The sequence below is a fragment of the Mesoplodon mirus genome (genome assembly GCF_964341445.2).
Source record: "Mesoplodon mirus genome assembly, chromosome: 7".
NCBI lineage: Eukaryota > Metazoa > Chordata > Mammalia > Artiodactyla > Ziphiidae > Mesoplodon > Mesoplodon mirus.
In genome coordinates, this window is record NC_138983.1 from 6,910,600 (window position 1) to 6,923,174 (window position 12,575).

Below are 12,575 nucleotides of genomic sequence, written 5' to 3' on the forward strand. Positions count from 1 at the left end.
TTCTCCTCTCTGCCAAACTGGAATCAGAGGCCCATCCTGTAGGTTTGTTGCAAGGATTCAATGAAATCACAAAGGCAACACACTTGGTAAATGTTGGTTAAAACTGCTAAAAATGACTGCTGACTGTTGGCAGGCAGCAGAGTACGATGGTCAGGAGTACAGAGGAAAGGGACTTCCCCGCGGTCCAGTGGTTAGGACTCCGCGCTTCCACCGCAGGGGCGCGTGTTTGATCCCTGCTGGGGGAACTAAGATCCCGCAAGCTGCAGGACATGGCCAAAAAACAAAACAAAACAAAAAAAAAAACAGAGGAAGGACGGGGGTTGAGATCCCAGCCCCTCCACGTGTCACGTACCTTCTCTGTTCCCTCATGGGCAACATGGGGCTGGTTATAATAGTGTCTACTTTCTAGGGCTGTGGCGAGGATTAAATCAGTTAATATATACACACATGCATCATGGAACATTTCCACAGCTCGTCACAACTGCCAGGTAAGAGTTGTTATTAATCAGCCAACAGTGCGGCCCTGGTGAGACTGCTCATGGAAGTAAACCCCAGCAGATGCCCTACGGGCATGTTTTGCTCAGAGCCTTGTTTCTGTGGACCCCTGTCTGCTTGCAGACTCCATTCCAGTAGCACCTCTGCAATGAGCACATTTCACTGAACAACCTAAATAACGCTCCAGGGGAAGATCTTTTCCATTCAAAATAGGTCAACTCTGCTCTTTCTGGTGGGCTGCCAGCCCCGCCCATCCACCTCCTCTGCTGAATGTCACCCGTGGGACCCCAGGTGGAGGGCAAGTGTGTGGGCTGCTCCATTTTCAGAGAGCAAGTCCCCTCCAGACCCCCACCAAATTGATTTTTTGGACAAACTCAGGGCTACTTCCTTCCTTGGCAGAGGACAGGTCTGGGTTCCTCAGGTCAATATTTTCACGAGGTGTCTACAGACCTTTCCAGCCACACTCACTCCTCAAGTGAGCTCCTCCAGTCTGATAGCCTTAAAAGCCATCTATCACCTTCCAGGTCTGCCCGAGTTTACATATCTCAGCACTGACCTCTCCCGCAAAGTCCAGACTCACATCTAACGGCCCATTCGACAGCTCCACTTGGATGATGAATAAGCATATTAGTTAATTTGACATGTTGAAATTCAGACTTTCTATCTGCCCCATCTCAGTCAAGGCCACATCCATCCTGCCTGCTGCTCACGCCAAAATTCTGGCATCATTGTGGACTCCTCTCTTTCCTTCACACTCCACACCCCAAGCACTAGCAAACCCTGCTGCTGCCGCCTTCAGAATACACGCAGAATCCAGCCACTTCTCCTCTCCACCACCATTAGCACGCTCCCCCAAGCCCCCACCCCTTCTCATCCGGATCACTGCAGCAGCCCCTGCGCCCAGCTTCTGCTCTTGCCCCAAGTCTGTTCTCTACTCAGCAGCCAGAGTGATCCTGTTAAGACCAGAGCCTGTCCTGCCTTTGTTTAAAACCCTCCAATGGATTCCCACCCCCTCTCTTTTTGGCTGCGCCGCACGTGTTGCGGGATCTTAGGTCAACCAGGGATGGACCCCAGGCCCCCTGCAGTGAAAACGCGGACTCCCAACCACTGGACTGCCAAGGAATTCCCGGGATCCCATCTCTTGAGGAGTTAAAGCTGAAGTTCTTACCATGGCCCCATCTACCTGCAGGTCCCACCACAAGCACCTGCTTTGGAACACGGGAGCCCTTGAACTATTGACTTATGCTTGGCCTTCGATGCCAAAACAGACCTGAAACCATGGACCTTTTTAATGTCTTGTGATTTTGCATGTGTGTGTGTGTAATTTCTCAACAAAAGTGACATCATACATTTTTTGCTTAATAGTATATTATGCTTATCTTTCCATGTCAGTACATGCAGAGCTACCTCAGCCTTCACACTGGTTGTCACCATATGTCTGACATGATATACTAAACTCATCTCCTCCTGTCAGACACACACACAGCTTCTGCTAGCTTCCCTGGGACAGACATTGCAGCAGTGACATCCTTGGAAATGCGCCTTTGCACATGAGGTATTTCTGCAAGATAAGTTCCTTTAAGCAAACTTGCTGGCTGTCAACAATTTAATTTTGATAACGCTTAATCACTGTCCCCAAATGCTCAATCAATATAGATTTCAATCCACTGTGTTTACACCCTCACCAGGAAAACATAGTATAATTTAAAGAAATCTTTGTTGTGCTCACTTCAGCAGCACATATACTAAAATTGGAACGACTCAGAGAAGATCAGCATGGACCCTGTACAAGGATGACATGGAAATTTGTGAAGCATTCCATATTAAAAAAAAAATCTTTGTTAATCTCATAGGTGAAAAAATACGAACTCGTTGCTATAACTTGCATTCCCTTCATTATTTGTGAGATTCGTATATTTTCCTGTCTTTATGGGCCATTTGTGCTTCCTCTGTGAATTCCCTGTTCGCGTCCTTTGCACATTTCTCTTCTGGTCCTCGGGCACAGGGCGCTGAGTTGATTATGTTCCTTATTTCACAGTGTATGAGAATCACCAATGGATACAAGGTCAGTCTCTTGTTTTGGTTTAGCATTTTTTCTCCTTTATCTTTGCTCTTCATTCCCATCTCACTTAAATATGAATGGATCTGTGAAATATCTAATATCATGTTTATGCATTGGTGGTTTCAGTTTATATAAATGTATTATGCTGTTGACCTCATTTATTTATTTATTTATTTATTTTTTAGCGGTACGCGGGCCTCTCACTGTTGTAGCCTCTCCTGCTGCAGAACACAGGCTCCGGACGTGCAGGCTCAGTGGCCATGGCTCACGGACCCAGCCACTCTGCGGCATGTGGGATCTTCCCGGACCGGGGCACGAACCCGTGTCCCCTGCATCAGCAGGTGGACTCCCAACCACTGCGCCACCAGGGAAGCCCTGTTGACCTCGCTTTTGTTCCTTACTCTTCTCTCTGAACGCCACGTTTTGAGAAGCTGTCTGTTGTTTCTGACTGTTGCCTAACGTTCTGTAGTTTGCTTCCATTACGCTTTACTATGCATTCCCCTGAGGTTGGATGCTAACGTTGCCCCCAACTCCTGTTTCCACACAGGACACTGCAGTCAATGCCCTTGTATATGCCTCTTTGTACATCTGCACGAGAATTTCTGGGGCTTATTTACCAAGGATTGAGAGTGTGGGGTCTTGAAACAAATGTATATCTCTTTTTAGATTGCTTGAAAAAGAAGCTGGGCGACATGGCGACTCTGTGGAGGCTGAGTGTCCTCTGCGGTGCCAGAGGTGGGCGAGCTCTCTTCCTCCGAACCCCAGTGGTCAGACCGGCTCATGTCTCAGCATTTCTCCAGGACCGATCAACCCCAGGATGGTGTGGAATACAGCAAATTCACCTGTCACCCAGCCACCATTCTGGTTCCAAGGCTGCATCTCTCCACTGGACTGGTGAGAGGGTTGTCAGTGTTTTGCTCCTGGGCCTAATTCCAGCTGCTTATTTGAACCCTTGCTCTGCGGTGGATTACTCTCTGGCTGCAGCCCTCACTCTTCATAGTCACTGGGGCATTGGACAAGTTGTTACTGACTATGTTCGAGGGGCTGCGTTGCAGAAAGCTGCCAAAGCAGGCTTTTTGGTGCTCTCGGCGTTCACCTTTGCTGGGCTTTGTTATTTCAACTATCATGATGTGGGCATCTGCAAAGCTGTGGCTATGCTGTGGAAGCTCTGACCCTTTAGACTTGACACCTTGAGAATTGATTGTACACCTCCTTGCCTCTGCTCTGTCATGCCATTTCAACTCACAATAAGAGGGAAATAACAGATTAGTCCGCTGATAAACCTCTTCTCCTAATCAGCCAGTTATTTTTAGAGTTTAATCTTTGAAGAAAGATTTGAGAGAAATTGTATCCAAGAAATTGTGAGAGTGAGTTTTTTATTCTGGAGAGTTAATGGGGTGTCTCACAGCTTCTCAGAAGACTCACAGTATAACTAAACATTATATATGAGCCTTTGCCTGTTAATTTATCAGACTCTTAAAGGGAATTCAGCTTTATTACTCTCAATATTTGATCAAACTTCTATATTTGTCCTAGGATGATGGAGAAAGGGAACGACTGTTAATTCATAAGTAAAGACTTTGCAGAAAATTAGGCAGTGTTTCGTTTTTGTAAACATCCCCCCACTCTGTTCAGTCGATACCAGTTACTGATGGTTACGTGTCCTAGGGAGATTTGAAAATTAGAAATGCTGAGTTTTCACATTACTGATTTATAAATCCTAGGAAGAAGAGCCTGGAAAGTTTCTGAATATAGAGAAGTTTCATGTAGGGAAGAGGTCCCTTTAAAGATGCTTCAAATTGTTACAGGTTCTAAATGGAGACTTAATCCTCAAATATGTTTATTTTACTTGTCCTAAAATAACCTGTTCACAAATATAAAATTATAAGTAATAATAAGTTGTTTTCCCACTGTGGGAATCGCTAATGTGAAAATGTATTCTATGAAGGTAAAGTTTTTTTAAGAATAAAAATGCTGTATAATAAAAAAAAAAAAAAAAAAAAAAAGAAGCTGTACCAGTTTATATGCCTGCAAAAGTGAGAAGGGGTTCTGTTGGCCCACACCCTCACCAAACATCAATATTCACCTTATGAATTTTTACTCACCTGATGGTTATAAAAGGGTATCTCCCTGGGATAAACCATAATGGAAAAGAATACAAGAAAGAATGTATATATGGGACTTCCCTGGTTGTCTAGTGGTTAAGAATCTGCCTTCCAGAGCAGCCGCATAGCACAGGGAGATCAGCTTGGTACTTTGTGACCGCCTGGAGGGGTGGGATAGGGAGGGTGGGAGGGAGACGCAAAAGGGAGGGGATATGGAAACATATGTATATGTATAACTGATTAAATTTGTTATAAAGCAAAAAAATAAAATAAAATAAAATTAAAAAAAAAAAAAGAATCTGCCTTCCAGGGCTTCCCTCGTGGCGCAGTGGTTGAGAGTCTGCCTGCCGATGCAGGGGACACGGGTTCGTGCCCCGGTCTGGGAAGATCCCACGTGCCACGGAGCGGCTGGGCCCGTGAGCCATGGCCGCTGAGCCTGCACGTCCGGAGCCTGTGCTCTGCAACGGAAGAGGCCACAGCAGTGAGAGAAGAGGCCCGCGTACCGCAATAAATAAATAAATAAATAAATAAAAAGTAGGAAACAACCCAAATGTCCATGGAGGGATGAATGGATAAACAAAATATGGTATATACATTAATAGACTAGTATTCAACCTTAAAAAGAAATTCTAACACATGCTACAACTTAGATGAGCCTTGAAGACTTTATGCTAAGTGAAATAAACCAGACACATAAGGATAAATATTGTATGATTCCACTTATACATGATGGCTAGAATAGTCGATGGCATAGAGACAGGAAGTAGCACAGTGGTTACCAGGGGCTGTGGGAAGGGGGGAATGGGGAGTTGGTGTTCAATGAGAATAGAGTTTCAGTCTGGGATGATGAAAAAAATTCTGGAAATGGAGAATGGTGATGGTTGCACAATGTGACAGTACTTAATGCCATTGAACTGTTCACTTAAAACTGGTTAAAGAGGGGCTTCCCTGGTGGTGCAGTGGTTGAGAGTCCGCCTGCTGATGCAGGGGACCCGGGTTCATGCCCCCGTCTGGGAGGATCCCACATGCCGCGGAGGGGCTGGGCCCGTGGGCCATGGCCGCTGAGCCTGCATGTCCGGAGCCTGTGCTCCGCGACGGGAGAGGGCACAGCAGTGAGAGGCCTGCGTACCGCAAAAAAAAAAAAAAACTGGTTAAAGGGAATTCCCTGGCGGTCCAGTGGTTAGGACTCCGCGCTTTCACTGGGTCAGGCACACGGGGACCAGGAACTGGGTTTGTTCACAGCCTAAGGCCAGCACCTAGCACAGCCTGGCACTAAGCAGGTGGTCAGCAGATCTCTATAAATATCTCTGTTAACAACCCTTTTATGAGGCCCATTTTATAATAAGTAAACTGAGGCACAGAGAGGTTGGGTTATCTGCTCAAAGCCACAAGGCTGGTGAGGGGCGGCGCTAGAACCAAAATACATACAAGGAGTATGAGCCCAGAGCCCAGACTCCTTGGTGGGGGTGGGGCTCCCTGGAGTTTGGTAGGGAGGCGGATCCTGCCGGGGAGATGGGACCAGGTAAGTGATGAAGTGGGGCCTTTGGAGGAGCAATGGAAGCCCCGGCCCCTACCTCATCCTCTGTTCCCCGCCCGGAAACTGTTTGGCTTCCCTTACTACTTCAGATGTAACTCCAGACAAAGGTGGTGTGCGGGGGAGGGGAACCCACAGACAGAAACAAAACTCAGAGAATTTAGGGGAAGGGGAAAGTGAAACCAACGCCGGGCACAGGGCAGGGGTGGGAGAGAATCAGTGGCTGGAAACAAGGGCAGCACCCCAGCCCCTCACAGGAACAAGGAAGGGTGAGGACTCCAATGGCCAGGGCCCCCGCATACCTGCTGGCTGCTGCTTCCACACACTGGCCTCACCGGCACCCCCCACCCAAACTGGTTGTTTGCACATTTGTTCATCGGAGCAGGTTGACCTTTTTCTTTTTGTCGAGTGAGTGAAGGAAGGAAATACCTATGACCCCAAGAACACTGCAGGGCCACTGTTCACTTGTCCTTACAGGACACTGTCTAGGAGGATCAATTCGTTTGGCCCATTCTGAAGATGACAATTGACAATATTTTTTGGTTTTGCTTTAAACATGGGGTGCATAGACTTAGCTGTTCATCTCCTTGGTTTGAGCACTTCAGGCACCACCAGGGTCCTGAAAAGCCTTCCTTTAAAATGGACTTTCCTCGGGAATTCCTTGGCGGTCCAGTGGTTAGGACTCCACACTTTCACTGCATGGGGCACAGGTTCGAACCCCTGGTCGGGGAACTAAGATCCTGCAAGCCGCGAGGCGTGGCCAAAATAAATACATTAATTAAATAAAATGGACTTTCCCTTTCAGCCCATCCCCAATCCCAGTCTTGCTCCCCACAGCGCCCCACTCTTGTGAGTCTAGAGCATGTCCTTCCGGTCTGCCTTCCAGGCATTTATTTCCATCTGTGTCAATTACAGGTACCATTTATTGAGTGCTTACCATGTGCTAGGCACTGTGCTAAGCACTTTATATATCATGTCTCATTTATTCATCATACGTCCCTGAAAGAGGTGCTATTATTTTTTTATATATATAAATTTATTTATTTTATTTTGGGCTGAGTTGGGTCTTTGTTGCTGCACGTGGGCTTTCTTTAGTTGCAGCGAGTAGGGGCTTCTCAATGCAGTGGCTTCTCTTGTTGCAGAGCACCGGTTCTAGGTGCATGGGCTTCAGTAGTTGTGGCACGCGGGCTCAGTAGCTGTGGCTCACGGGCTTAGTTGCTCCGCGGCATGTGGGATCTTCGACCAGGGCTTGAACCCATGTCCCCTGCCTTGGCAGGCAGATTCTTAACCACTGCGCCACCAGGGAAGCCCAAGAGATGCTATTATTGCCGCCACTTTACAGATGAGGAAACTGAAGCACCGAGAGCTTAAGTCACTGGCCCAAGGTCACAGAATAAATGGCAGAAATATACGGCATTGCTGAGCTTGTCTGTGTCTTGACTTTCCATAAAAACTGCTGTGCTATAGATCTTGTTCTGCATTCTTCTGTTTTTCTGATACGTTGAAGCTTTGTCCACATTGCTACCTGCCATGCAGCACCCCAGTGACACACAGCTTGGTAGCCTGTAATACTTCACCACTTCTAACCATGCCTAGGACATGTCTTTCTCTTTGTGAGAGGTTTTACCCACGAGTGGAACTGCCGGAAGTCACTTAGCTGTCATACTGACCTTTCAAACATGCCCACTAGTTTACACTCCCCCAGAAGCACCTGACTTCTCTGTACCCACCTCCCCACCAGCCATCAGTTTTATCTGACTTTCTTCCTTTTTTTTTTTTTTTTTTTTTTTGGCGCTTGTGGGATCTGAGTTCGCCAACCAGGGATTGGCTCCGGCATTGGAAGCGTGGAGTCCTAACCACTGGACCGCCAGGGAATTCCCTTATCTGACTTTCTGTTCTTGCCAATCTGACAGGTCTCATGTGAGATCCTGTGTTTTCCTTTGTAGCTTTCTGATTACTGGGGTGGGTGCAGAAATCTTAATCCTTATTCCATTTCTAAAAATAACATTTGAACACACACAAGCACACAAAATAGGAAGGACATGATTTCAGAATAAAGAAAGCTCACTCTGGTGATGGGAGGTGAGGGTCGCCCAGGTCCTGCCCCACTCCCCAGCTACAAGGAGCCCCCGAGAGAGTCCAGAGCTACCTGCCACTCTCACCAAACACTCTGCACAAGGAGAGGAAGGACCAGGACCCTGGTGGAGCACCTGGATCACAGGTGCCATTCCCCTGCCGCAGTGTCTGTAGCCTAGAAGAGTGGGAACTTGGTCCCATCCACGTCCTGGAGAGAAGCTTACCACACCCGAGAAGGAATGGGGGGACCTCAGAACTCCACCTCCCCACACTCTGGACCCCTAGGCAGGCCTTTGTACAAGCCCCTGCCCGTCTCTGTGCCAATGAGCAAACTCGGGGCACTCGTCCCACTTCCTGAGCCTCAGTCTCCTCCTCTGTAAAATGGGAGGTGATGAGAACACCTCTCCGAGAGAGTGGACTCAGATACAACAAGCGCTGGGTCGTGCTGCACTCAGATACACAGCGCTGCAGATCAGTCCACCAGGCCAGTGGGCAGTGGGTGAGGTCACTCCCACCCCTTATCTCTCCCTCCTTCCCCCTCACCTCCTCCTCCAGCCCCTGGGGCCTCCAGGTCTGGCAGCCCCAGGGGCAGGTGTGGGGGAGGAGCCCACACCACTACTTTCTCTCCCTCCACGAAGCTTCTGGGACCCTGAGGGGCCGTCAATGCCAGAAGGACACCCGTCAGCCAAGGTGGGCTGAGTACAGGGCTGGTGCCTCCTGAATTGGGTCCCAGGTGGTGGATGAGGAAGTGGGAGCTGGGGGACACCACAGGGAAAGCTGACCGGATCAAATCTCAATCCTGGCCTTTGCTCTCACTGTCCCCTCTGCTCTTTCCCCACAGATAGCCTGTGGCCTGCACACTCCTCACTTAATAGGGCTTTCTACTGAAATCTCACCTTATCAGTCTCCCCTGAACGCTGCATAGAATGGCTGGGGCCACCCGTCCTATCCTGCCTGGGATTCCCCACTCTTTTATTATGCTTCCTTTTCCCCAGTCCGCGTTATCGCCTTCCGACATACTATTTACCTTCTTTATTGTCTGTCTCTCCCCATCAGAAACAAACTCCAAGAAACACTTTGTTCGTGTAATCACCACTACCTAGAATAGTATCTGGTGTGAAGTAGGTTCTCAACGGACATGTAGATAAAATTAAGTTTTTAAGTTGTATCATAAAGGTGCGGCGTGTATTGTTAAGTGTGCAGCTTAGTATATTTTTATATATAACCATCACCCAATTCAAGCTATGGAACATTTCCAGAAGGCTTCCCAGTGACCCCCGCCATCAGCCCCCAGCCCAAGGTAATCATTATACTGACTTCCATCATCATCGGTTACTTTCATCTGTCCCTGAACTTTATTTAAATGAATTATGTCATAGCATGTACTCTTTTGTTAGGTTTCTTTTGCACAACATAATGTCTACAAGATTCGCCCCGATACTGCGTGTCACAGTGGTTTGTTCTTTTGTGTTTCTGTTTTATTATATATTATCCTATCATTTATTTATTCATGCTCTTGTTGATCGGATTTGGATTCTTTCCAATTGGGGGTTACGAACATTCTTGTACTTGTCTTTTGGTGGCCGTATGCCTAGGAGTGGCATCGCCGTGTCACACGGAAGCGTATGTTGATAGACTCGATGAGAATCTGCAAAAGCGTTTTCTTCTTTTTTTTTTTAATATTTATTCTTTTGGTTGCATGGGGTCTTAATTGCGGCCGGCGGGCTCCTTAGTTGTGGCATGCAAACTCTTAGTGGCGGCATGCATGTGGGATCTAGTTCCCTGACCAGGGATTGAACCCGGGGCCCCCTGCATTGGGAGTGTGAAGTCTTATCCACCACGCCACCAAGGAAGTCCCCCATTTTTTTCCCCTCCAAACCGTTTTCTAAGGTGGTTGCACCCACTGCCATTCACCCCAGCAGTGTGAGTTCTGGTGTCGCCACTTCTACCCTAGCGTAGGTGGTATCAGATTTTATTTATTTAATAAAAGAGCTTTTTGTTTATTTATCTAATTTATTTATTTTTGTTCCCCACCCAGGGATTGAACCTGGGCCCGCAGCAGTGAGAGTGTAGAATCCTAACCACTGGAGCACCAGGGAATTCCCAGACTTCTTAGTTTCTGTCTTCTAGTGGATGACTGGTATCTCATTTCCCTGCTGGGTGATGATGTTGGGTGCTTAATAAACGTTTGCTGAATGGATCCTTAAATGGGCTGTGGAGAGGGAGTTTTCCACTTGGCAGGGAGAGGTGGGTCCGTACTCTTCACATGAGGGTCACAGCTGATCCCTCTTTCACACACTGGTCACACTTACACCCTGGGGCACAGTCAATGCCGGGCTGAGGCATTCAGGCTCAAGGCTCCCCAGTGGACAGACAATAAAGAAGGACAATCATCTGGTTCCCAGGAAGAGCTCTGCAGATGGGGTACTCACAGGCTGCCCCTTCCCTGTGCTCAGTGGTACCCAGAGGGCAGGGCAGAGCCACCTTTTCCCATTCCCAGGAGGCACCTAGAGGCCAGGCCCAGCCAGAAGCACTGTCTCTCTGGGGCCCCTGCCCTCTGACTCGGGAGGCCGCACTCCTAACACTCGTCAAAGCCTGGGTCAGGCCCTTCCCAATGGCCCATGAGGTCCTGCGGCAGAAGCTGGCTGGTCACCCAGGTTGGCTAGACCACCTTCCCCAGCCTCCCTCGGGTGGGACACTGTGACAGGTCCAGTGGGAAAGCAAACAGAGGCAATGGGACCACTTCCAGCCCTGGCCCAGGAAAACCTCCGTGGGCTGAGACTCCCTCTTCCACAGTGACTTTGAAAGCCATGAGTTGAGGGTGGTGGGGCCACAAGATGAAAGGAGCCTGGGCCTGGAAGTCCCTCTTGGAGAAGCACGGCCCACTGAGCAGAGAAACCCAGTTATGAACCTTACGTGGGCAAGAAATGAATTTCTATTGTATTTCAACCTATACATATTGAGTTTGTTACACTAACCCTTTACCCTAACTAATAGGTATAACTCGTACATAGAGTTTAGTACATATAACTAACACAGGTATTAACTAGGCCCCGTTTTACAGATGAGAGAACTGAGACAGAGAAGCTGAGAACTCGTTCAAGGTTAATAAGTGGAGAAGCCAGGATCTGAATCCGGCACTAACGAGGTTCTACTCGTCAGCACTCTGTCAAGGCTGAGCCAACGGGCTGAGAATGCAGAGGCCCAGGGCAGCGGCTCCTGGTGTCTCACTCCCACCTGCACCTCCTGGATGAAGGGAGGCTGCTCCCTGCGCCCCGGCCTCCTCGTCTTCCCCAGCCGTCACCCACCCTCTCCGTGCAAAATCTCACCTTTTGGACAGGTCTCAGCAACGGGCTCCCAGGGTCTCTTTGTCTCCCACCCACGTGCCTTGCACGGCTCGGCAGGCCTTCGTCTCTGTGGACCCCAGGAGCTCACTCTCCCTGGGACGGCACCCAACTTGCTGCTGGAGAAAACCGCTTGCTCCCTCTCCGGGGCCAATGGGAAGCACCTCCCATTCACAGTCCTTGCCAGCCAGAGCTCTCTTAGTTACAAGTGACAGAAACCCAGCTGGTTTCTAGGGAGAAAAATTTTTTTATTGGCTCACGTGACTAGGAAGTCCAAGGTATACAGGCGTCAGGGTCCAGGTTTTCAGATGTTACCAGAAGATGGTGACTCTGAGCCACCTGGCACTGCTGTGCTGGCTCTGTGCTCAGTCAAAATCACCCTTTGGGGTGGGAAGCAACCTTCAGCACCCCCCAGCCTCCATTCCGCCAGCCTTGCTATCCCAGTGTGGCCACTATCATCCTCACCTGGACTCCTGAGAGGGTTCCCTGCTGCCACCAGAGCCACGGGGAAGCCAGCGGCGATCTTGTCAAAACCCTTTCCCAAGGGTCCCACCTAAAGTCCCAGGGCTCAGGTGTGTTGCCCACTGGGGTCATGACACTGCCTACATACTCACAGTGGCCAGAGCCTGTTTGATTGGCCAGGCTGGCGGTTCCCATGCCTCAACCCCACGGAGTGCAGTCAGCTGCACACACCACAGGCTGAGTAGGGATGTTTCCCCAAAAGGAACCGGGGGCTTTCCTTTCTTACACCTAGAGCAGGAGCAGATGAGAAGCAGACAGGACCCACGTGCCCTCAGGCTCCAGCTGCTCTGGGCCCATCCAGGCCTGCCACGGTGCCTCCTACTTCACAAAGAAGTCATACGCCACCAGATAAAAACCGAATACCTCAGTCCCCCACCAAAACCTACTCAACCCCTCTCCCCACTTAGGCCGGGGTTGGCTTTGGGCAACCCCACCTC

At 49.1% G+C, this 12,575-nt stretch overlaps 1 protein-coding gene across 1 annotated transcript; it reads left to right on the top strand.

Moving 5' to 3' along the window:
* Window positions 1-3,249: 3,249 nt before the first annotated feature.
* On the top strand, window positions 3,250-4,686 carry LOC309808425 (succinate dehydrogenase [ubiquinone] cytochrome b small subunit, mitochondrial; the record flags this gene model as incomplete). The annotated part of the gene is made up of 1 exon (XM_082628735.1): window positions 3,250-4,686. One exon carries the CDS (start codon window positions 3,250-3,252, stop codon window positions 3,727-3,729), a length of 480 nt encoding a protein of 159 aa, XP_082484861.1. The 3' UTR covers window positions 3,730-4,686.
* Window positions 4,687-12,575: the final 7,889 nt, after the last annotated feature.